The sequence below is a fragment of the Hippocampus zosterae genome, chromosome 7, assembly GCF_025434085.1.
Source record: "Hippocampus zosterae strain Florida chromosome 7, ASM2543408v3, whole genome shotgun sequence".
NCBI lineage: Eukaryota > Metazoa > Chordata > Actinopteri > Syngnathiformes > Syngnathidae > Hippocampus > Hippocampus zosterae.
The window spans coordinates 6353444-6377499 of NC_067457.1; the positions used below are offsets into that span (position 1 = coordinate 6353444).

A 24056-nucleotide genomic window follows, 5' to 3' on the forward strand; every position below is an offset into this window, starting at 1 on the left:
AGGCTGAAGAAAACTTCACCTGACATGTTCCCTGCAAAGTAAATGATGACTATATTAATATTTTTTGGGTGAAATATTACCATGATTGAATTATAACCACCACTCTAAGAAATAAAATAAAACTATTGTTTTTAACGGTATTTTCTCACACTGGCCCAACTCTATTTACTGTACTTACCATTGCTTTTTGCCGTGTGTTGCAGGTTGATGCAGAGTTCAACAGGGTAGTACCAAGAATACAAAGAAAGGAAGTGTGGGGGAGACCCTAAGAGAGTTGTTGCAACAAGTTGATGCTTGGGTGAGTCTCTATTTTTCATGACAAGGTGACTGACTCCAAATAGTGATTGATGGTTGGCCTCTGTAGTTTTTGAACGCTGCATTATTTTGAGTTACATTTGTTTGTCCTCCACTTTTGCAATCCAGATGTGACGACAATGCGCGCCATGTACTCTGAGCCCTCCATGTTCTACTTGGCGACGATCCCAGTGACTTCTACAACACCTGCTTTGTAAGTTATAATATAAGCATCCTAGAATAGCATACATTGTTCTGGGAAAATTAGGAAATGGAGGGAAGAAAAGAGAAGGAAAGGGGCAGAGTAGAAGAAGGAAACATTTTCAGTATCGGCTCTAATCCCCCTCAAAATCTAGCCAATTGTTCTTTGACCCATTTTGGGCATTTCCTGAAAATCAAGTCAAAATCGGCACACGGCTTTTTGAGTCGTGTTGCAAACAGACAAACCCACCCAACAACAAAATCTTCAATGTTTTCTAGATTGATCTAGTCTAGTGGAGGGCTTCCCGCCGTGAGCATCGCAATTTAGCTTGGCGCATATCACGGCAGTGAATCTTTTGTTCTCTTTTGAAAATCCACTGACTTCTATTCACTGAAAAAGATGCTCATGTATGTGTAGCATGACGTCAAAGTCTGATGATAATTCCAAAGATTCGCTTTGGAAAAAAGTGGGTGCCCATCCGTGTTAATCGCTGCTCGCAGTTTTAATTAAAAATACGTTTGGATGCGCTGCCTGGCCTGGGGTTGTTCTACCTGCACTCTAACGCTCTCCACATCATCACAGCGTTCCCTCAGCTGAGCAGGAAGTGAAATGCCGGGTAAAAATGGGAATTGGTGCCCGCTGGTCTGATTTATGCATCCCCCGCAAGAATCGGGGCCTAATCCCAGTATCAACTGCTCTAGCAAGCTTGTGCCGGTGGGGCGCAATCGTGCCGCTGAGATGTCGCCACAGCAGCCAAATTGGAGGTTTGGTGCTCTCACATCCAGCTATTTGCCCGAAATTATTTTGCTTTTTTTGTGAGCGTTTAATTGTACTGAGTGGGAAGCGCATCACCACCCACCAAATCATAACCCTGTATTTGTCTGGGGAATCTAACCTTTGGAGCCTTGGGCACAAACTACCGTCAGCTGACTAATGCACACTTTGTTTTAACATTCATCGTTGAATATTTCAACACCGAAATGTTCAGCTAAACCAAATAGTTTTGTCTCTTGGCTTCATGCCAACACATAATATCATTGTATTCCATCAAATCATTTGCTCTTTAGCCTTTCCAGAACACCACATTAAAACTCCAAACTTTTCCCGATTTAATAAAAAAAAAATAAAACACTGGATATTAACTTAACCAATAGCTGTCTACTACCTACGCTGATATTCATTTTTTTTTTTCCCCTGACATTTTTCCACAAGAGCACGCCTCAGCATTTAATAGCCAGTGCTTAGGCCCCCACAGCAGCCTCCCTGGAGGAACATGGCGTGTACAGGTTACTGGATTTTCAGTACCTGCGCTGTAAATAAAAACTGTCAAGAAAGCCAGCCTCCATCATTTTTTTTTTCCTATTTATCTCTTAACCCCGTAGGGCTGAGTCCCCGCCTGAGCTTTACTCACCACCGACTCGAATAGGCTTGGTTCAATATCTCTTTAATTAGCTGTGCAGAAGCTACATCGCTTGTTATGCCCCCGCAAATGGATCCCGATTCCAATAGTGAGCAGCGGCTGATTGCGGTCTAAAGCAATTAAGGTGTCATGCAGGCTTGCGCCAAGCTGGGCCCGGCGGCGTCGACAATGCCACTTTTCGAGAATCAATTTGCCGTTTTCAGGGGCTAAAATATCAAATGAAGTCGATTCCCAGTGAGGTATTGAATAAGGGCAAGCCAGTAAGTAATAAAATTGTTGTTTAATTCAAATGAAGCAAATGGCTCCTTTCATTCGTGTGTGTGTGTGTGTGTGTGGTAATGGTCTTAGTCTGACGCTTATTGCGTATATTGGTAATGTGTCTAGCACCACGCATCCACACTGCATCCCTAGTGAAATAAAAGGCCCATTTTATAGATTTCGGCTTTGTCTTGGACCTTCCCCGCTATAATTCTCGACATAATAAAACAGTCCATTTTGAGACAGTCAAATTAGTCTACGGGAGCTGAACTGAACATGAATGAACATTTGTGTTGTTTCTGGGGCGGGGGATCTCCTTTATTCCGTGGCCCTCACTGACCGTGTTTGAATTCCGAACCTCCCCTCGCCAGCTGAACGTTTTATATAGCGTACTGCCATGAAGCGGCCTGTGATTCCTCACACAAGCGGCACAAATCTCAATCAGGTTGTTTATTTTACCTCGACAGAGCATCATTGATCTATATAGTCTGTAGCTTGTAAATGTTGCACAGCCATTCCATCAAAGCAGAGCAAAGTGAATCGAGTGCGTGAATGTTCGCCGTGCGTTGACTCGTGTGTAGGGGCACTGACATGACATGAATGAAACGGAGAAAAGAGATGTCATTCGTACTGTGTTCTTGCTTCGTGCTTTTTGAACCACAGGGTGATCAACGACTGATAGATTGCCGTTCATCAAGGAACTCTGTGATGATGGCCACATGAGGTGGGTGGGGGGGGGGCGTCAGAGGGCTACATGCCAGGAAACATTCCAACTCATATTGCCTCACGAGGATCGGGATGAGCCTCTGAGGCCACCACTTCAATAAACTCCCTCCCATCATGTCCTACAATAAGCATTTATCAGCTTGTTTTCTCGTATAATGGCCGGCTGTCCAATTGCATCATCTCCTCCATACATCAGTTTCTGTTCTTGTTGTATCCGCCCCTCCCACTACCCTCTGCAGCGAGAGGAAGACCGTACAGCTAAAGATGTGCCTCTAGAGTTGCAGGAACTCATTCTTCCCAGGAGCACATCTGTGATGATGGCGGCTAGTTTGTGATGTCGTCACTCATTTGTGAAGTAAGAGGAATCAATAAAAGGTAATCATCAGGCGAGCAAATAATTAACTTTCTGGAAATCAACTGATTTGATCCCTAAAAGTCAATCGATGCCTTTTACTTTTTCTCCTTTTTTCTTTAAATCTTGTGAAAACACTTGTGGTATTCTATTTTAACGCCATATTTCCAGACATTAAATTGTTTAATTAGACATTAAATTGGAATCGAGCACTGAAATCCGCAGCGTAAATGCACCCTAATGAGAAAGTATCGCATCGCAAAAGTGTGTTTTGTGTCTGCCGTAGGGGGAGTTTGTCAAATGGGACAAAATGTCTTCTAAAATCCAGTCAAAATAGACGGGCAGAGGCGGAAAAGGTCCTCGAGGGGGTCATCTGCTTTGCTAAAAACTTTATGGAGCGTCAGAATGTCTCGGATCCAAACATCGGCTCTTGTCTAACAGGAGACGCGTCTCCAACTCCCGCTGTCGTTCCAGCCCGGGCCAGCAGGAGCACTCATTTTCCACAGCGTCATTAATCTTACTTTTCCTCCGCCTGTCCTCCTACTCTCTCATGGCGGTCTCCCCTGGGTGCTCATTTAGCTCCCCTTACTGTACACAGCGCACAGTTTCACACATGCACTCCGATGCCCTCCATATGTATTTTGCACTTTCTCCATTTTTTCCCCCCCCTCCTGGCAGAGATAGACGAAATGGGGGCAAGATGATTTTTAATGACTCAACACGTTCGAACGTGCTATTTTTATTTATTCTTTTTTTTTTAAATCGTGACATTCAGTAAGTAGAGCCATACAGTAGTAGGGCCACCCTGAAAAGGAAAAATAAACAATGAATTACCATTTAAACATACAAATAGATATTAAAAAAAAGTCATTATTTATAGAACAAGCTGTATTTTTTTTTATTGAGATGAAAGTACAGTAGGCCAAATGCACTATTTGTTTTTGTGAGGCAGATTGTGGCTCATTGCCCAAGCTTTTTTTTTTTTTTTTTTTACTTCAGCGTAACTAAATAATTGGATGTTTTTTAACCACAAAGATTAGTCCTCTAAATGTGGCTATGTCCTTCACGTGACAGCAGTCATACGGTATTCTTTTGTAGAGTGGCCTCTGGCAGTGTGAAATGAGCAACAGGGATTTCTGGCAACAACCGGCTTTGTTCTACAGGTGACAACCATCTTCAATAAGATTTCTAAATCTTGTTGTGTCTTTGTCCTACAGGTGACAACAATCGCTGCCTATTGTCCTGCAAAGATGCTTCCAGCAACATGACAAGAGGCCGATGCCGGTGTCAAAAGAGCAGCAGCGGTTTCAAGTGCATCCAAGTCGATTACAGGGTGAGTACAATCTTTTGCATTCTTCATACGTCCGGTTTATGCGGTAAAACATTAAGATTAAAGTCGTATGGTACGGGTCAAAATCAATGTTTGGCATCTTTTAGACTGAATTCCAAATGTTCTGGTTTGTATAAACAAACGCAGACCCCAAAGCAACAAAACTCCAAGAGGAGCAATTTAACACAGCTTTATATTCAACAATCGAAGCAACACTCGTTAGTGAAGAAAAATATATGCCGGAAAAAAAGGTAGGCACAGAACTCGACGTACAAACTAGGGGAGACTGCAAAGGTAAGGCACAACTGAAAGAGCGCAACAGGGTGCGAAGAAAAAAAAACTTAGCAGAAATAATCTACTCTGTCTCCACTGCAGAAGTCTGGAGATGTGATTTTATTTGATGATAAAGCTCTAATGGTATGTTGTTTTTGACGGGTAAGCCGCCCTCCCGTTGGTTTTGCCACTCGGGTGCATCGGGGGAAATGAGTGGCGGCTGTTTTGCTATCACACACGTCTCTAAAACTATTTTCACAAATGGAGTCACCGCACTTTAAAAAGTCACGCTTTTCTGCTACCGGATTGGACCACAACAAGCCAGACGAGGCGTAAATATGTTGCTCGGGCCACAGAGAAAATGAAAGCACGAATCCAGATTGTGCAAAATAATTTGTCCCAATGAGGGAGTCGCCCGTGCTCAGGTAGCGGGGCCCATTTTCATTTGGATCATTCTCCCATGCTAATTATCCCAATGACTTCTGTGCCCTAGAGTAGTGCTAGCAATAATACATGAGCACCTTTCTGATGGTTTTAAGCCCTCCCTCCCCCTCCTCCCCCTTTCCAAGGCCATTTTGAGAGCTAATTAATGCACACGAACTGTTTGCTTTACACTGAGCTGAGAAATGTGCTTTAATGGTCTCCTCGGGGCAGCAGAGTCGGCACCGGCTTCACAATAACTGTAATTATTAAATAAAGTGAAGGTCAGCGGGAGGGGGGGTCCAACTGCTCGTCAATGTGTCCATGATGGAAATTGAGAAACAACACTCACAAACAGCCAGTTTATTGCCCCGACGCAATCGATATTCCTAATGGTTATTAAATGCCTTTTTTGTTCTTTTAAAAGCACAATATTATTGATTTTATTTTCATCAAGACCTGTCATGACTGGGCAGTGGTTTTGATGTTGACAGTCATTAAAAAGCGATTGACTTCAAAAGGCTGCAAAGCACCGCAGGCTCTCACGCACTCTCTAAATGAGAGTGATTAATACCCGGAAAGCTTTTTTGATGACAGCACGGCAAAAGAGGAGAGAATGACACGCAAATGGCTTTTGCTGGGATCAGTCTCGAAACTCCATGCATCATCATTCCAAAATACAATGATCCATCTGGCAACCTATTAGACGCTTGAGTCGGTAATTCGGACCAACTCAGCAAGGCTGCGACCTTCTGACAAAAGCAGTTTACAAACTAAGGAAAAACTAGTTCTGTACTTTGAAGAACTGTTGCCCCAATGTTGTGGTAGTGTCTCCCAAAATTGCCGAAAGGCCACACTGGAAGAAAACTGCTCAGTTGGCCTCTTCTGGAAGAGGCCAACGACAACATGAGAGGAGGAGCAGGAATTTCTAGCAAGTACGAGCTGGGTCCCACAAGTCGCCACACTTGACCTTTGCCTGAATTTTGGCTCCTGCACCCCAAACTGATGAAACTCATCCAAAATTATGAGTTGGGCAGTGAGGAGGCCTCGAGCAACATTAAAGGAGCTGCAGCGATTTCTGGCAAGTACTGGCTGAATTGAACCGGTGACAGCATCGTCTTATCGTCTGAATTTTCACTCGTCCCTCAATAACTGACCAAAAGATCAGAAGCTGCTGTTCCTTGCATCTGCAGCAGTTTTGTCCGGCGGGGTCCCTTTGATCCGTCCTTGCTGTGGCACCTTTCATTTGGGCTCTCCCGCTGCGCGTGGTGGCGTCCCGTCGAGAGGTCGACGCGGTGAATGCCAGCCTCACTGGGTGGTCTGCTGTGCTCGGCACAGGTTGGCTCAGGGGGCAGTAGTCTGTGCCTGACAGGACCGACTACATCAATTTATAGGAAGTGTGGGCAACACATCTGGCTCTGATCCATTTTAATGGATTCTTTATGTTTCTCAGTGAGGTTTCTTTTCTGATATTCCTCTTGACTCCGCTGGCAGTAGCCATTCTATGCTTTCAGCACTGCCCCCGGCAGTCTGGAGGGTATGTCATACAGAATGACAATTTGCTAAGTTTGGTTCAGGTTGTTGTTGTTTCCTCCCCCTCGTTGATATTTTTCTTGTCATCTGAGAAAATGGGGCACCGTCAAAGGTGACCCAGTGAACTCCCGTTCAGTATCGCGCATCTCTCAGAACGATTCTGTTCCACAACTTGTGATGCAATGTTTTTATTTATTTTTTTTGAGACAGCAGTTTAGGGATGTAATTTTAGACTCTCACCCTGGACTGAAACCATAATTTCAAATCCTAATCCTTTTTAAAAAACCTAACTAGAAACATTAACTTTTGCGTAAAATTTTAACAGTGGCTGTAAACCTTTGAATCCCTAACCTTGGACTAACAGGCACATTTGCCGGAATACAACGTGAACTATTCAATTGGGTCCTTGCTGACAGGAGAAGATGAATTTACAGACAGTGTCAATCAAAAGTAAGCACGCTGATCTCTTGACTGCAGCTCTTGCACTGCAGTAGTGGAGTCGCTATTGTTGTGTCACAGCGATACACGTTTGAGAAGAAGATTGAGCTAGCAGGACAGGGAAAGAGTCGGATAGGAATGATTTCTTCATCCTTGCCTCGCCACCGGTGTGACGCACAGTCGGCTTTTCCGTAGTCGCACCTGTCTATTAGTCAGTCAGGATTACGCTTCCTGTCAGAAGTGGAATAAATACAGCTGGGGGAAGCGATACGGGAGCGGCAGGAACATGCAGCGGCGGCACCCCCCCCCCCCCCACACTCTTCATTTATTCATCTCGATCATCGGGAAGGCGACAAGAACGGGGTACACCATCACAAAGTTTATTAAAGCGCCGGCCCTGAGGCACACAGAAAACAAGAGGGCTTAAAAAATGAATTGCGACAAAGAACATGACAAAATCAATGCGAGCACCATATGGAACGTTTAGCCCCAGCCTCCGACCCCCCCCTCCCCTTAAAAAAAAGTGTCATGAGACGCCAGGGAATCGCTCGCTTCAGTTTGCTGTCATCCACCTTTGTCGCATCCCCGCTGTCATGCGCCTCTGACGAAGCTGCTTAAAAGCATACGTGGGACCAGTTACCAATTATTCCACTTGTTTGTGCACGTCACCTACTGCGAGGCCTCGAGGCTCCTCAGCTTTTTCGTCTGGAAATTCTTCCCCTTGCTGTGCAGAGAACCCAGCGAAATACTTCTTTGTTACAAGCGCACAGTGCCTCAATGTTCCGGTTCTGTGTTTGAACCCTTTGAATTCCACGTCACACGTACAACATAGCACTTGCCCAAAATTCCTGCAGTTCTTTACTGCTGCCCAAAGCCCTATCGCAGGAGGAGGACTCATGAGCTAAAACTGACAAAGGTGGATTGCTGTGCCATGTGAGATCTAGCCATTACTTGCCTGAATACCTTCGAGTTGCTTTCATTTTGCCGTTGGCCTTTTTCCTCCCGATCTTCTGCGCCTGAGAACTTCGGTGGTGGTAAAGGTTCTTGTAAGGCAGGGGTGTCAGGTTTTTAGTTACAGTTTCCCTTGGATGGCCGTTATGACTGAAACCATATGTAGAGGTCAAGAATAACGATTTATTCACCTATTGTTTAAGCTATTGTAATGAGGGGTTTGGTAACAAGAAAATGCTGACAGTATCACTCGTATTTATGACAAATGAGAATTTGAAATTTTGGTTGAGATTTTAGCAAGCATCAATAAAGTTGACATCTTTGATTCGATTTCGCGGGCCACATAAAATGATGTGGCGGGCCAGATCTGGCCCCTGGGCCTTGACTTTGACCCCCCTGTAGTAAGGCTTGAAAATGTCTCCTTCCTGCCGCCCCGACTGCTGCTGGACTGAAAAGCTTTGAGAGAGGGTTAACCAAGGTGACTGTGCCAACCAAAACAGGAAAGACACACAATGGCAGCGCTCCTTGAACGAGATGGAAAATGCTTGCAGAACCACGTCAACGAAGGACACGTCAGCCCATTTTTTTCAGTTCCGGAATTCTCCGAGCAGCGCCCGCTGGCTTCTCCTCGGCATGAAAAATCAATCATGCACTCTCATTATCGACCCTGTTGGTCAACCGGGTAGACCAAGGCTGTGCTACATGATGCCCGCCTGCATGTGTACTGCTCATTTGAAGCGACACCTCCGAGTGGGGGATTTTCTCCGCAGCGGACGTTTTGACTTGTTTTGGCAACAAACAGGAAAATATATTTTGAGCTGACGTGTGGATCAAAATACGATGGGTCAAAATATAGTTTGTCAAGTCAAAACATCCCGACTAACAGGCTGCAAGTTACGGTTTGAGTTTCATGCAATTATTTGGGTTTCTGACCATCATCATCAAAATACATTCATATTTTGGTATCTGTGTTTTAGAGCTTCTGTCAGCTTCTTTTTAATTTTTTTTCCATTGCCTCTCCTTGTGGTTGTTGTCGCATAAATGTCAGGCTCATTAATAACTTGACAAACTTGTAAATGTGCGGTCCAACTTTTCCACAGGCTACTGTTTAATTAAACCGCTGAGCAGATGGCTCCTTTTGGAAAGCGTCTCCAATGGCGGCATATGTATGAGGAGTCATTAAACTTGACTCCGGTTGAACCCAGAGAATTGCACCTCCGCTTCCTCCACATCCTCCCGATCAGACCGATCATTTTCACCACGGCCAGTAAACACAGCGACGAGTTTGCACGTGGATTCGTTCCAGTAAGTGAAAGGGAGGAGAGGGAAGAACAGGATCAATTTGTGTGAGTTAGTGTTCATTCCGGCTGATGGAAGCGCTGTTGGCTTCCTCACAGTCATGTCGGGATTTAGACGAGTGTTCCCATCAGTGGTGGACTGCAGTCGCAAGTTGATTTTCAGTGCCCGACAAACGCACGTTTGTTTGTTTGTTTGTTTGTTTGTTTGTTTGTTTCGTACGTTAACAGCGAGCAATCTTGATGCCGTTTATTTCTGCGGCTTGCAAGAATTTTCTGACGTGTCAGAATAATGGCATGCCTTTACCGTGATTGCGAATATATGGAGACAAAAGTGTAATCGGTTTAGTGTATCGTTAGGATCATTTAGGCAGTTGTATATGCTTAATTTGAAGGAAATTAAGCTGTTTGCCTTTCGTCTAATGTGTGGTGAAAGCAAGTTTACCGCCTTGCCGATAGCTGATGAATACACGATGTCAAAATTGACTCACGGTTCCCGTCCCTTTTTATTTGCAGATGTGTTTCTTCCCGATGTGTAATCCGAATCCAAGACAAATCAAAACGCTCTGGATATTGTTCGGGGGGTAGGGGGGGGGGTGGGGAACCGTGAGGATGTCAGTAGTGTCTAAAGGTGATTCATTCACAGCAAGTGTGACATTGAGGTGGCGCGTTGTCGTCGTGTTTCATTGTCCCCTGGTCATGCGACTTCCTGCCCTTGAGTTTCTACCTATTAAGATGAAATAGACACTTTCACCAGCTTTTGAATGCAGTAATGATAAACCACATGCTGCTACAGCATGTTTGCATTGTTTTAGGGGTGGGGTCGTGCATACTATCCCGTCTGCCTCAATTTTCTAGTTTCCTCCGAGCACGACTTGGCAGCTGAAGTGTTTGTCTTTTGAGCCACCAAACCCAAAGCGGCTTTGTTTGATCGGCACAAAAACGGAAGACAAAGTGCGTCTCCTAAAAAAAAAAAAATCCGGTAGTGATTCGATGGCTCTCAAAATTCTCAACACTTTTGATCGCTCTTCCTGTCCCGACGCGGCACCTCCGTCGCGTTTCGCTTAAGCTCATCAGGCCGAGCGGGGAGAGTGTGTAGGTCTTCATCTCGGCGGGATCGCGTCACTGTAATTGCTGCGTATGTAAGCGTGCCAGTCTGCCTTCATCCCCACAAAGTCCCTCATTAGCAGCGGTCCGGACGACGGGGCGATGAAATGGCGGCCTCGGCGTCATCCTGCTTTAATTGACACGTGGCGGAAGCAACGCTCGCTCCCTCGGATTCCACCTGAGCTTCGCGATGGAGCGCCGTTATAATCACCTTGTCAGTTTCCGACATTATTAGCTATAGCCAGCTTCTGGAAATATCCACTGTAATCTGCAGAGACAGGAACGGTGATGCCCGACTAAAACCATCTCTCAACTCCATTGAATATTCTTCGAAGCTGCATTGTCAAAGTCAAGGAAAGTTTGGTAAAGTGCAGGATCGTACTAATAATTTTGACGTGTATAAAACATAATTTGGTGTTCAAAAAGTCTTTTTTCAAACTTGAGTTTTGAAAAAGAGGATGTCGTGTTATAATCAGCGCCGTCTTATATTCGGGCCAATCTGGTAATTTGGCTTTCAGGTTGGTCAACGTTCCAGCGAGGAAGAAGCGGAACAACATTAGCTTTTGAAATGCAGCACTTACAGTACATGGCTTGATGGCTTTTGTGAGGTTGTGTGTGGGGGGGAGAGTTGTGTTTATCGATGAGTCCATGCGGCATGAAAATGCTTTCCTTGTCTTGGGTGCTTGTTGTCATTTTAATGAAGCAAAGTTCGCTAGTAGCCCACCAGGATTTGAGGTTGATGGCAGCCGCTGTTTTTGTCATTTGTGCAACTTCTCTCTCCGGTGTTCAGGCAAGAGTTGCATTTGACATTCGAGGTAATTGCTCATCAAAGAGGATTTTCATGACATGCCAACCATCCTGTCACTCACTCGACTCAACCCGAAACAGAAGCGGCGGAATACGTTTGCTCAACTTTGAATTTATCCAGGATTGACGATATGAGGACGAGTTGAGTCAGTCACCACAAGCGAATGAGTTATTTAGAATGGTTTAAAATGTCAGTCAAAGCAAGAAACCGAGAGATTCCAAATCATATCGAACGCAGTTCGGAGCAAGAAATCTAGCGATTATGAATGGCATTCAATCCCAGTGGTGGCAAGGGCTCGACTGATCAGCCAAGTGCAGTGGGGTGAGGGTCTGAGTGCAAGAAAAAGAGGATTTGTCATTTCAGCCTGATACAAGTACAGCAGTGCAATGAGTTAAACAGGATATTATATTTCTGGAAGATGTTTCAGACTCGTTCCATGCGTAACAGGTTTTGGAATCTGTGAGATTGTTCGTAAAAGCTCACTCCTCCGAACTTTCAGAGGGGGCTCCATCCTCCTCCAAAATTCACTGCAACGCCCCTGCTCCTGATTATGAAAAATGTACATTTAGCATTTGCTCCTTGTCAGCACTTGTGACAAAAACGGATGACGTTCCAAAGGCCAGGGAGCGGACAAGGAACGCGATTGATTTTTGAATGGCTATTTTCACCGATGTCTAAAAAAAATAAAATACAATAACGTGGATTTTTCCACATCCCTTCAAGTCTTTTATAAAGGGGCTTGACAGCTCCACTCTGCATATTTATTCATCTTTTTTCCATTTATTTATTTCTTCTATTCGGCTATTGCGGCCATCTGTCTCTCGCATGCGATTTCCTCTCGCTGCTTTTGAATCCACCAGTTTTTAACGGCACACCGCCATCTGCCAAAAGTCATGTTTTGAAAAGTGACTGCATACAATGTACACTATCTTTTGACTAGAGCAGTCATACATATAGATTTATGGAGATTATTGCCAGGGATGGGCAACGAATTGATGTTATCAATTCATTCAAGTTCATTTGTTATTTTGATCTTAAAATGTTCACAGCACATATCCCCGCTGACATGTAATGCTTACACGAACAGCATGGTTGCTGACCTCTGGACCGAATACATTTTAAAAAGGCCATTTTAATTCCTGCTAAGAAACAGACAACAGCACAATCGTTATCAAGAAATAAGCTCTGGGGAAAGGCAATCATGGGATCAATTGCGCTGAACGTTGGCAGTGACATGGTGCTTATTTGTATCTTGCAAAGCAGTGATTTATCAATTTGTCACAAACTTGTTTGCGTTTTAGAAGCGCGCACCGTCATTTCCTGTACAACTCCCATGTGAGAAAAGATCAGGAGATAGTTGAAGGGCGATTTTACATTTATGCAAAAGGTTTCAGGCTCATTGTGTAACTTCGAAATGATTGGTAGAGAAATATGATAGGGTTGGTGAATGATAATTTGCTCCATTATAGCATGGACGTATATGAGAGAAACGCTCCATACTTACCTGCGCGTTTCATTTCACCCTTAATGGATTGGCAGAAACTCCAGAGAGCAATTTCTAGACAAACATTGAAAAATCCCTGTTTGCATCGTATCTCCTCATCGGGGATTCCAGTCAAATGCGTTTCCACTCTCGGCCTCTAAGTGTCAGCATGCCCCGCATTGCTGCACTCTCTATGTGTCGTGTGTGCGCTCATAAAGAAGCGAAGCTCGCACTCTGAGGACGCACACGCGCGGCGCCGTGCAGCCACACAGCCAGCCGGGCTCTCCTCCTTCTCCTCCTCCTCCTATCCTGGCACGCTCCGAAAGGACTCTTGTGACCTCCTCCTCCTCCCTCTTCTCCCTCCTCTTCTCCCTCCGAACTTAACTCTCCGCTTGCATCAAAGATCTGTTGCCGAGTGTGACAACGCGCCGTGGGTGAGCTTTGAAGTTTTTAGTCCGGGGATGCGCGCGGCATTCCAGCCGACTCCCGAGGCTTTGTCTGCGGGCTACGGCTCCCGGTAGTAACCCCTTGGAGGAGGGTCTAAGTTAGGAGCGGCGCGCACAGGTGTTCTTCGATTCAAATGGATCTCACGCAGACTCAAACCGGAATCGTCTATTAATTAGAAATCTATTTTGGGAGCCGCACACGCCGAAAAAACCCAGTTCACAGACATTGCCGGACCGCTCAGCGCATCCGGTACCCATCAGCATCCAGCGGGGACTCCGTGCACGCGCACGCTCACTCGACACCTGTACTCTGCGTGGCTATCTTTTGGGACCATGTTGCCTGGCTCCTGGAGCTCTTCTATGTGGCACGCCACGTGGATTTTATCTCTCCTCGTCGTCACCCACTCGGCGCTTGGGCAAGGTAAGCAGCAGGAGGGCAAACGTACGTTATTGAAGCACGGAAAGCTTTGGAGCGTATGTCCATAGCATATCCCCATATTTCCCAGGAGTCCAGTGATGAATTGGCCCTAATATAAGCTGTAAAATCTACACACTAAGTAGTTTCTATCGAGGACACAAACCTATGCCGTTACACAATGGGAGTTGTCAACCATCATCTGATTGACAGGTGCACTTCACATAGTTTGACCTTGAAATGTGAAAACATCTCGGCTCTTTATATTTGCTCTCAATATCATAATTGTTTTATGATCTCTTGTTTGTTTGTGGGAGCGCCAAAAACTTTAGAACCGATTCCCCCAAAGGATTAGTCCAGGGTGGGTTGTTGGGTGCCGTTTTGACGGCGATCCACCTCTGTCACTGTTGCAAAAAAAACCCCTCTTTGATTGGAGTTGGCACCGGCGTGAGGTTTGATGTTCAATTTGGTGTTAGAACCGAATGGTGCTTGTTGGCAGTTTTCAATTTGACGCTGATCCGAAGTTGGTGGTCTGAGTCCTCTCAGGTCCAAGTACAAAACAGATGAAAATGATCAAAAATAATAACTCCCTGAAACAACCCATAGATGATGCATCTTTAGTAGTCCTGAGAACAATTCTGCATGTCATGACGTTTCCATCAGTTTCTCAGTTCCTTGGCAAATACCTGGTCTGATCATTCTGCGTTCTTCAGACCAGGATCCTCCATCCACAATTTCAGAAAAGGGCCTTGACTCATCCTCGGACATTCCGTTTGGGATTCAAAGCCGCATACGATGGAGTGTTACCTCTCGAAATAGACTCCGAGCCCTCAGTGGCGCTCACACAATAGCTGTATGTTGAAATGATGGTCCAAACAAACAAGGCGAAATCCATCATTCATGAGGGCACATCCGAGTGGCTGACTTTTACAGGAGCCCCGGTAATTGCGTCTGCTTACGAGTCATGACATTGCCTTGATTCCTTACCTTCCCGCTCTGTCGCTCTTTTAACCAAGCCCCCAGGAGCTGTTTTATTTTGGCGCAGATCTGCCTAGTAGTTGAACGTGACCCTGTGTGGGAGAGAATGCTCGGCTCAATTTTTTTTTCTTCAAACATGTAAACACGACAATAACCTGACATTTGTTCAACTTCTGAACTCGCGCCATTTATTTATTTAGTTAGGTTTTTATTTATGATCGCCCAACTTTACCACCGTGCTATGCCCTTACACATTTTTCGCAATTCAGCATCCAGCCATCATTCCATTTATTATTAGTTTTTGGTAATGTTCTCTTGAGAGACAGCCCTACCAAATTTGAATGAACCAACTTCAGATGGCTGACTTTTTAAAGACATCAAGGGAGAGTTACAGAGTCTCCATGACTTCAGTTGAATTCAGAATCAGGGTTTTTTTTCCCCTCTGACTTGGTCTGAAACATTTGAAGCAGTCAGGTCTCTTTGGCTATCTTTCAGTTTGTCACCATTGGTGCGATGGTCGCTGTCAGGTTTATTTCGGGACTTTTAATCTCGTTTGACATGCATACCTATGCATCAGTGCCATTAGATAAGGGCTCCAGGCCACTTTTGGAAAAGTACTCAGGCCTTGATTGAAACCCTTACTTGGACTTTAAACCCTAGCTCTGATTTGAAACATGAAACATGAAACCCTAACCCACTCTTCAAATCCCAACCTTAAAACCTAGACCCTAACTTCAAATCCCCAACCTATCATATCAGCATGTATTGTATTGTATTGTATTGTATTGTATTGTATTATATCTTCATCATAATCGAAAAAAGACTTTTTTTTGTGACGCAAATAACTGTGACCTGAGGATGATGGCGCAATTGAAGTTAGTCTTCACTGAGTTCTTCATCATTTGTGAGCGTGATATAAATGTCTTCTTTTTGTCCGATTATAAAAGTGACGAGCAGAAAAAGCATGAAAAGAAAGACACCTCAAGACTGGCATGCGGCTGATCAGACGTTGCCGGCAAATGAGACGTCTTCATTTTGTTATTCCTTGTAATTGACAGCAGGATGATGTCTGCTTTGTCGAAGCACCTGTGTCCTGTTTGGTGGGGGGGAAAAAATCTTGCTGCCAGCACTTTTCACGCTTCAGGTGGGAGTCCAGTGGTGGATTCCTCTTGAGAATGAGTTTTCTCTCAAATCTCAGGGAGGGTGCAAAACAAAACCTCCCACTCAAAGTTCATTACAGTCCAGCAGAGAAGTGCTTGTGGAAAAGCTTGTGTTTGTTTTATTTTTCCATTGAATCGCAGCATACTTGTAAAGTCAGAGTACGATCATGAGATGGTGGAATTCTGACAAATGGATTTTGCTCCATCAAATCTATGATGCGGAGATCATTTTTGTCAGACGCCCAGAACACAAATGAGAGCCGACGTGTGATTAACGACATTTAATAGGTGAGTCACAGTGTAATTAACAGATGTTTGTCGATTTGACGCAACGACACACGTTATTGTTTTTAGCAAGTAAAAGACTGAGAAAGTTGAGGAATGGTCACCAAACACGTGCTTGGTACGTCCCACAGGCGAAGTGGGCACAGGACGTCCCATGATTGTGTATAAAAGAAGCTTTGCTGAATCGCTCAGTCATTCACAAGCAAAGACGGGGTGAGGTTCACGTCTTCGTGACAGCAGCGTGAGAAAATAGTCAAACGGTTTCAAGCACAATGTTCTTTAGTGTACATTTGCGAGGAATTTAGGGATTTCAAAATCAGAAGCTTCAGGAAGCTGGAGAAATAACTGCGTGTAAGCGGCAAGGCCAAAACCCAACATTGAGTGCCCCGTGACCTTCAACCCCTCAGGCGGCACTGCACTGCAAAAGCCCGAAAAGTTTTAAGAAATACTACGACTTCTCGTATTTTAGCAGACCATGTTAACTTACTTGTACCCTCAAGTAAGAGCGCACGTATTAGTTTGACATTCAACCATTGCTAGCTCAGCCGTTTTTTTTGTCCGTTGGAACTGATTCAAAATCAATAGTTCTCCACTGCTTTTGCCTGCGTTTAAAAAAAATGCTAATCCTTGGAGGGATGCTCAGTGGAGAATTGAGAGTGACAAACTCATATGATCGAAATCAGGCCAGAGGCGAAGAATACTGGAAGTTTTGTTTTTGGAATGAGCAACGAGATTATGTATGTACAGTACATGTATGTTGTCCTGTATTGTATGTACTGGCCAATGCATGTTTTGTATACTGTATGTAATGTACGGTGGTCGAGTGGTGAGCACGTCGACCTCACAGTGCAGAGGTCATGGGTTTGATCCCGTGTGGAGTTTGCATGTTCTCCTCATGCCTGCGCGGGTTTTCTCCGGGTACTCCGGTTTCCTCCCACATTCCAAAAACATGCATGGTGGAACATTTCCAGTAAATGTCTTCAAAATTTTGGGAAAGACTCCTAATATTCCTCTGTTGGAATATTGCTCCTTGAGTCAGTTATCAGTGATAACCACCGCCTTGCGCACCCATTAATAAACAGAACGACGAGGTGTGGTGTCCAGAACTGAGACCCCCCCGAACTCGTTTTCATAATTGAACGCAACAGGTGCAGATGAGGTCAGACAAAAAGTGGCACCACTGTCGGCAACATCTTGCTCATCCGAGGGTTTACCAAAGTGACAGTGGCGCAGAATAATCAATGTCATTTCCACCCAAACGATACACCCAGCGTCTTACTAATTACCTCATTGCATGGCGAGCCGCTTCTCATTTGTCGGGCTGACATGCGGAGAAGATTCCTTCCCGCTCGTCGTCTCTGTAACTCGCAGGAAATGACCAGCCGATTAGATTGAACGATTTAGAAACTGTTCAATTTTCTCTGGTCAGCTTATCTGAAAATTCACCAAACAAAAACGATTTTTTTTTCCAATGCAACTACAGTTTTGATTTGGTAGGGTTGGGGGAAAAAAATCCTGTAGGCTCATAGGTAGACTTTGTCGAATTTTTGTTAGCTCAACAGCAGGAACCCAATTGGTTTAATATATTTGTCAGGTCCAAAACTAAAATTGAATTCTTCACGACTGCTCCTTTTGACGCTTATTATTGCTAAAAAACATCTTGCTCAGTAGAAATAAACACACAGGCTCAAAATGTTTAATAGATGGGGGGGGGGAAAGTTCATAGTACTTGGGTGCGCATGTGTCGTAAAATTATTACTATCTATTCTCTCGCTGGTTTTGATCATTAACACCTTGCACAGTGGAAATATAAACATAATGACAAAACATCGTAAACACGCACATGGCATGCTGTGTCGCACACGGATGCAACGTAGTCATAAACTGTCATTGCTCTCTTCATGTTTTGCACGTCCTCCAGAGTTGGGCTTTTATTTACTGGCCGCGACCTTTGAATGATCCGACAAATATGCAATTGTGGCTCACGTTTCATGCTATACAGTAGATTCTGGAGGTGGCGGAGGTTGAAAGCGCCTTTTGTAGTGAAAACTTGTGTATTTCCAGCTGCGGGCTTTTTATTTATTCATTTATTTTCAAACACTTTGATATGCTGAAAATAGACTGCTAATAGCTTACATGTGTATCGTGCTCTGCTTTTGAAGCCGCCAGTACTTTATTGTGATTATTTTTCTTGTAGTCCGCTAGCGCTAGCAAAGCATTGTTCACAGTCTTGTGAATGGAGATTTTTCAGGAGGGCTCACCACGCTGATTCAATATCTTAAAGCAAATAAGAATTTGCTTTAAGATGTGACTCAAATCTCACCAAGATGAATATCTCAAGTCAAAGCCCAATACTGTATGCTTGCTTTATGATTATACGATTGGTTTTTTTCTTTCTTTTAGATCATTTCCATTGCTCACACATTTTTACCTTAAAATCTTAAATAATTTTTCCTGATGACTACATTACAATGATTTTACCACTGGTTGTATGTAACTTGTCTTCACCTAAGAAATACCATAATTCTCTCGTTATAGGTATGATAAATACACTTATTTGCAGGAATCTCTTCCATTGAAAGATGATTTTGCTGAAATTAAGTAATGCACTCTGTATTGCTGTATTACTTTCCTCTCTCATTGTTTTCTCGGCCCAGCATTTGCAGCTCCGCCGCCTTGAGCCTCAACCCCTGACAAGCTTCCACATTAGCATCTGGAAGCCTTCAGCAGAGACGTAATCACTCGCCTTTCAAGAAAAGAAAATTTAAAAAATAACAGACCTCTTAAAATAATGCTAGACTTGAACTTTCAGGTTTGTTTTTTATTGCGGGCTGCAACCAGCAGGGTGGTGGACGGCCTCACCCTTGGTTAAATGAACCATAAAGTGACTGAAGCCTCAGGGGTCCTTGACTCCACTCATTCATGCACATCATGCCTGTCTGTAATGTAAATACATTTTGGGGCAATCTTGGGAGGTCACCTCGTGAACCTTGTAATTGCACTTTCTCTCCCCCGGGAGGTGTTTGACGGCAGCATACTGGGATAAAATGTCAACGTGCGTCCAAAGCATTGACGATAGAGATTCACTCGCGACGACATTTCCGCTGTTCTATTAGGGATGGATGTTTTCTTAATCGTGGAACATTTTTAGGTTCATCGTAATTTATTATATTTATTTCGTAGTTGCTGTGTTACCCTGTTGGAGGGCAGTCCGTGTTTTATTGAGCGGAGCAAATATCGCGGTATCGTTCAATGTGTACTGTCAAACATAAACCAAGATTGGATTTGCGATAGCCGTCTACTGGTAGCGTTAAAACATTGTGCGCAAAGTGTCTGACCAGATTCCGAAACGCAATTTAATGTGTTTCCCAACATTTTTGAGAGCTAAGGTGAATTGGAAAAACACAGGGAATGAAGCCGTGTTCCAGTTTGGTGCGCTTTGATGACGTCCTGCGAGTTACAGAGCTGGCGGCGATATCACTGTCATGCCCTTTTCTACTTACGACAATATCTATGCATCGCTTACAACGCTCTTCAAAGGCGACCGATCACACGGCAGCGCAACACACGAATCTGCTACTTGTTTACACACATTGCGTGGGGAATAAACAAGCGCTTTCTCCCGCCCCCCCTATGATGGTTAGATTCATCAGATGTAGCCATATGCTAGCATGTTGCAACGACGCCGCAATCTGACCAGGCAACCAGCTGTCGCCATGTTGCCAAACGACCGAGGACAGTCTTAATTGCCTCTGCTTTGATTTGTACGGTGCTTTGATATGATGAGCGACTGTGTTTTCCCACACTTTACGCTGTCCTAATGATTACAGTTAAGCCTTCCTTTTATTGCTTCCCGGTGGTTCCAGATTACGGCTGTGCAATGAGGGCAGAATTTCTTTTTGTCACACCTAGGGCTGTACAATATGACTGAAAAGTGTATTACGATATCAGTATTGCATTATTGGTCGATGTGTGTGTGTGTGTGTGTGTATACACGTTTCTAAAACTTGCAACACTGTTAATGTTATTTAACCTTTGTCAAAAGGTTTGTGCCGCCAGGACCAGAACAATTTTTGTTGTCAATGTTCCGACACTTGCCTCTGAAAGGAGAGTCGTGCTTTGACTTTTCACAAATGAGTCATATTCAAGGTTTTCATTAAAGTGCTTGGAAGTGGTTACATTTTTTAATTTATTTTTTGTTAATCAAGGACAGAGGACACATTCTGACACTTTAGTGTTCTCCTTTTAATGTCTGTGTCGTTTTAAAATAACTCGACAGTTTGCATACAGTGTATTCATTTGTCGCAACTTTTAACAGTGCTTCAGTTGGAACCTTGTCAGAGGTCTGTACTCCTACGGGTGCTTTGAGCTCTTGAAAAGTGCTTGAATTTTACGGTGCTTGAAATTGCAATTATTTATCTTTTAATATCAACTTGCTCAAGGTGACAATGGGACCCACAATTTTCCCGGCTTAATTGGCAGAACTGCATTTGTGTCGAGTGGAATAGCAGTAAGTAGGACCCGCGGTGGAAGAAATTTTCAAAGAAATTTTCCAAATTTCCCAATTGAAGGGGCAGGTCGAGGGCTGCATGAAAGTGAAGCGCAAAAAGTCCGGACCATGGTTTATTATTTACAAAAGCCAATTATTTTTTTCAATTTCTTTTGTACAGTTGACTGTGTGAAACATACCAATATTAAATTTTGTCCACTAATTTCTCTGCTTCAATGGCTTAATGACGGCTGCAAGAAAAGGAATAGCAGAAATTAAGAACCAGGGTATATTATGCTCGGTATTATCCCGTGCTAATTTCTTTCGATTCGTCAAATTAGCGTCACACTTGACCACTTAGCGCTCTTAGCGGTCCTCACTTAACGGGAGTGACCTCGTGATAATGGGAGGTGTCGACGGGAGAGGCGGTGTGATTAGATGCGTGACTTTACTCGACCTCAGCTTTAGCATGCTAACAGCTAGCTTGGAGGCAGTAACAACAGCGCAGAGGTGTACCTACCAGATGTTGGCAGTCACGCACCCAAAAGATAATCACTCTCTCAGGCCCGAGCGTAGCGGGCAGGAAGTGCTCCATCCATCTTTTCTCCCGTCAATACTTAGAATTTTAATTACACCTGAGTGCTGTCAGCCTGCCAAGCCGCCAGGCAGCACTTATTGATTCACATGCTGGCTAATTGATTAATTGTGTTCATGGGGACGATTTTCCCTTTAGCTCCATCCCTTGTTTTGTATCTTTGAATGTTATTCTTAATGTGCAAGGTGCAAAAAAAAAACCCAACTGTTTATTGCAGTGCTGGAAAAAAAGCATCTGAAATGACTTAATTTTTTTCGCAAAGAAAATGATCGTTTGTCAGATTATTGTGCTCAAAACATACTTCAGATATTGTTCAAAATGATTATTTGTACTCCTAAATGCAATAATCACTGTAAGTTTGACGATCTGTTCATAACAGTTAGTTACAGTGAAGATAAATATCTACAAATGAATACTTTTTTCTACTATTTTGTTCATTAAAAAAATGCTGTTTTTCTTTCCCCTCCATCGGTGCTACTCCTGAAAACGGGGGGAAAAAAACAATACCCACAACCACTCACAAAGCAGCCTGCATTAAAACGCTTTGCAAAGACACAAACACTAGTGCTATTTCTTTCCCCTGATTTGGGAATTGATTGTTATGAGCGTGCAATGGTCTACGGCGCTCATGGGGTCGAGGAAGCTGATAGATACAAAAAAAAAGCGTTTGTCAGAAATGTTGGCAAAGTGCTTTGAAGTGCCACTCCTGCGCCCAGAGCCTTTTATTTTAGCTTTATTCCCATCATAGATACTCGGCTCTTTTCTAAAAATATCTTATTTCAGCACTTTAGCTGCCGCCGCATGAGATACATATTTGAATGTTTTGGGGGACTTTCAAGGAACACCGTACAGAGAATGAGTATTTAAAAAAAAAAAAAAAGTCAAAATATGAACTCACATTCCATCACTAGCAAAGCTCGTGAAAAGGCGCGTGGAACTATGTGGCGGTAATAGTGATGGTCGACAGTTATTAGACAGCACCACCTGAGGCGGACACTTGACAACTTGTCCTCCCCTTGATGGACACCTCTTTTAAAAACGTTGAGGGTAGCCTTTTGATTGACAGCTGCCATAATACCATGGAGTCTGTTACGCAGCAACTGGACACCCTAGTACAGAAGGGGAGGATGAATCCTGAAATGTGGTTTGGAGGACGTGGCTCGCTGTCCAAAAAGCCATTCGGCTCCTTTGGCCTTGATGCCGCACCTCCCACTTGTTTACGCAACCAATGTTGGCCATTCTTCCTCCCATTCGGCCGCCTTCATCCTCTTTTGGTGCAACTGCCTCTCAAAAGACGAGCTGGTGATCAAAATCTGCCAACATCGTTAAGTCTGTCTCTGATTTTTTTATTTTTTATTACACTATGTCAGTTGTTCTTTACCCCTCCCCTGGTATGATTAACATTATGTGTGTGGTTGTGTCTTGAATTTGATTGAAATGAAAAGCCTAAGAAAGTCAAATATATCCAGTGTTCCAAGTCAAAAAGTCAAATATATCCAATAAAAGCTGTCTTTTGATGCTTTAAAAAGTATTTTCAGTGTCATCAGAGTGGCCTTAAAAGTCTTTCAAAAAAAAGTCTTCAATTTACCTTCTTTCAACATGACGACAGCCTGTTAATAGGGAGTGTGCGACTATCTTTTGTGTCGATTATTGAGTTGAATACTAAACAATGAAAGCCTGCCCGGCGTCTTTGCCTCACGTTTCAACCGGTGCCGTTTGGAATGCAATCGGTGCAAAGAAAGAGATTTGAGGCGGTGAAAGATTGAGCGAGACGGGCAACTGAAGGGGAGGAGCGCGCCCAGGGGTCCGTAAAGGATGAAAAGGGGTCTTGGCAGGCGTCTTAAGGGGCTAATAAAGTGAAGTTCTCTCAGATTAGTTAGCTAATAGAGCTGGAACGTCTTGCCGCCAGGCCTGCTGCTGTATGCCGCCTGTGATATGGAACGTGAGGCCCCGATGGATTACGTGCTATGAAGAAGCCCCCCCTCAGCCCTCCTCCCATAACCAACATCACTAATTTGCATTTGTGCCTTTCCCATATGATTTCTACAAGTACAAAGACAAGTAACAGAAGAATAGCAGATCCTGCATTTTTTTTCTGATGACATGACATCATAATCGATCATTGAACTGCGGCTTAGTATGTCCTGTAAACCAACACCACTCAGGTTCAACTCTGGGGGCTGTTGATTGCAGTGACCCCCTTGCAGGCCCTAAGTGCACTTCACACTCGCATCATTGCGCTCCTGGCTACCTTTTTTCCAACTCCCGACTCCCTCATCTTCCTCTGTGACCAGCTTTTATTTTCTCCTGAAAATTTCCTTTCAAAGCGATTCATTTCTTCAACCTTCATTTTTCTCCATACGTGCATTTTTCATAAGAGAAGAGCAACAATCTTTTCCTGGTCCAAATAGATCAAAGGATGACTCGACAGAAAATCCATCTACAAGGGAGATTAACTTTTTACACTCCACTTTTCGTCTGGGAAGTGACCGAATGTTAACTAAATGATCCTTTTATTGCTATTTTTGCACTTCTTGTGAGGAAATAAATGCAAAACGGTGCACAATATCACTGCTTTGCAAAAAAAACCCACATTAATCATTCAGCAGCTTGCAAATGCATTAGAAGATACTATAAAATAAGCGATTGGAGCATAATAGCGGAATGAAATGGGGGGGGGGGATCAGACTTTTCAGAATCTCAGAAAGGACTTGCACTGCAGTTCCCACAATGACAAATCCCCCCTCTTCCATCCTCCGGATATCTGTGTCAATGACATCTTTCCCCGCTTAATGAAT

At 43.9% G+C, this 24056-nt stretch overlaps 1 protein-coding gene across 7 annotated transcripts in view; it reads left to right on the forward strand.

Annotated features, from left to right (window-relative positions):
- The first annotated feature begins 235 nt into the window (after positions 1–235).
- sdk2b (sidekick cell adhesion molecule 2b) overlaps positions 236–24056 on the forward strand; it is a 152271-nt gene continuing 128450 nt past the window's right edge. For 6 of the 7 annotated variants that reach the window (XM_052070700.1, XM_052070704.1, XM_052070701.1 and 3 more), the window contains exon 1: positions 13582–13757. In XM_052070700.1, the coding sequence (XP_051926660.1) occupies positions 13670–13757 (88 nt within the window). In that variant the 5' untranslated portion in view covers positions 13582–13669. Of the gene's footprint in view, positions 299–423; positions 509–4469; positions 4586–13581; positions 13758–24056 lie in introns of those variants that run through there. The other variant, XM_052070702.1, reaches the window with a different exon arrangement.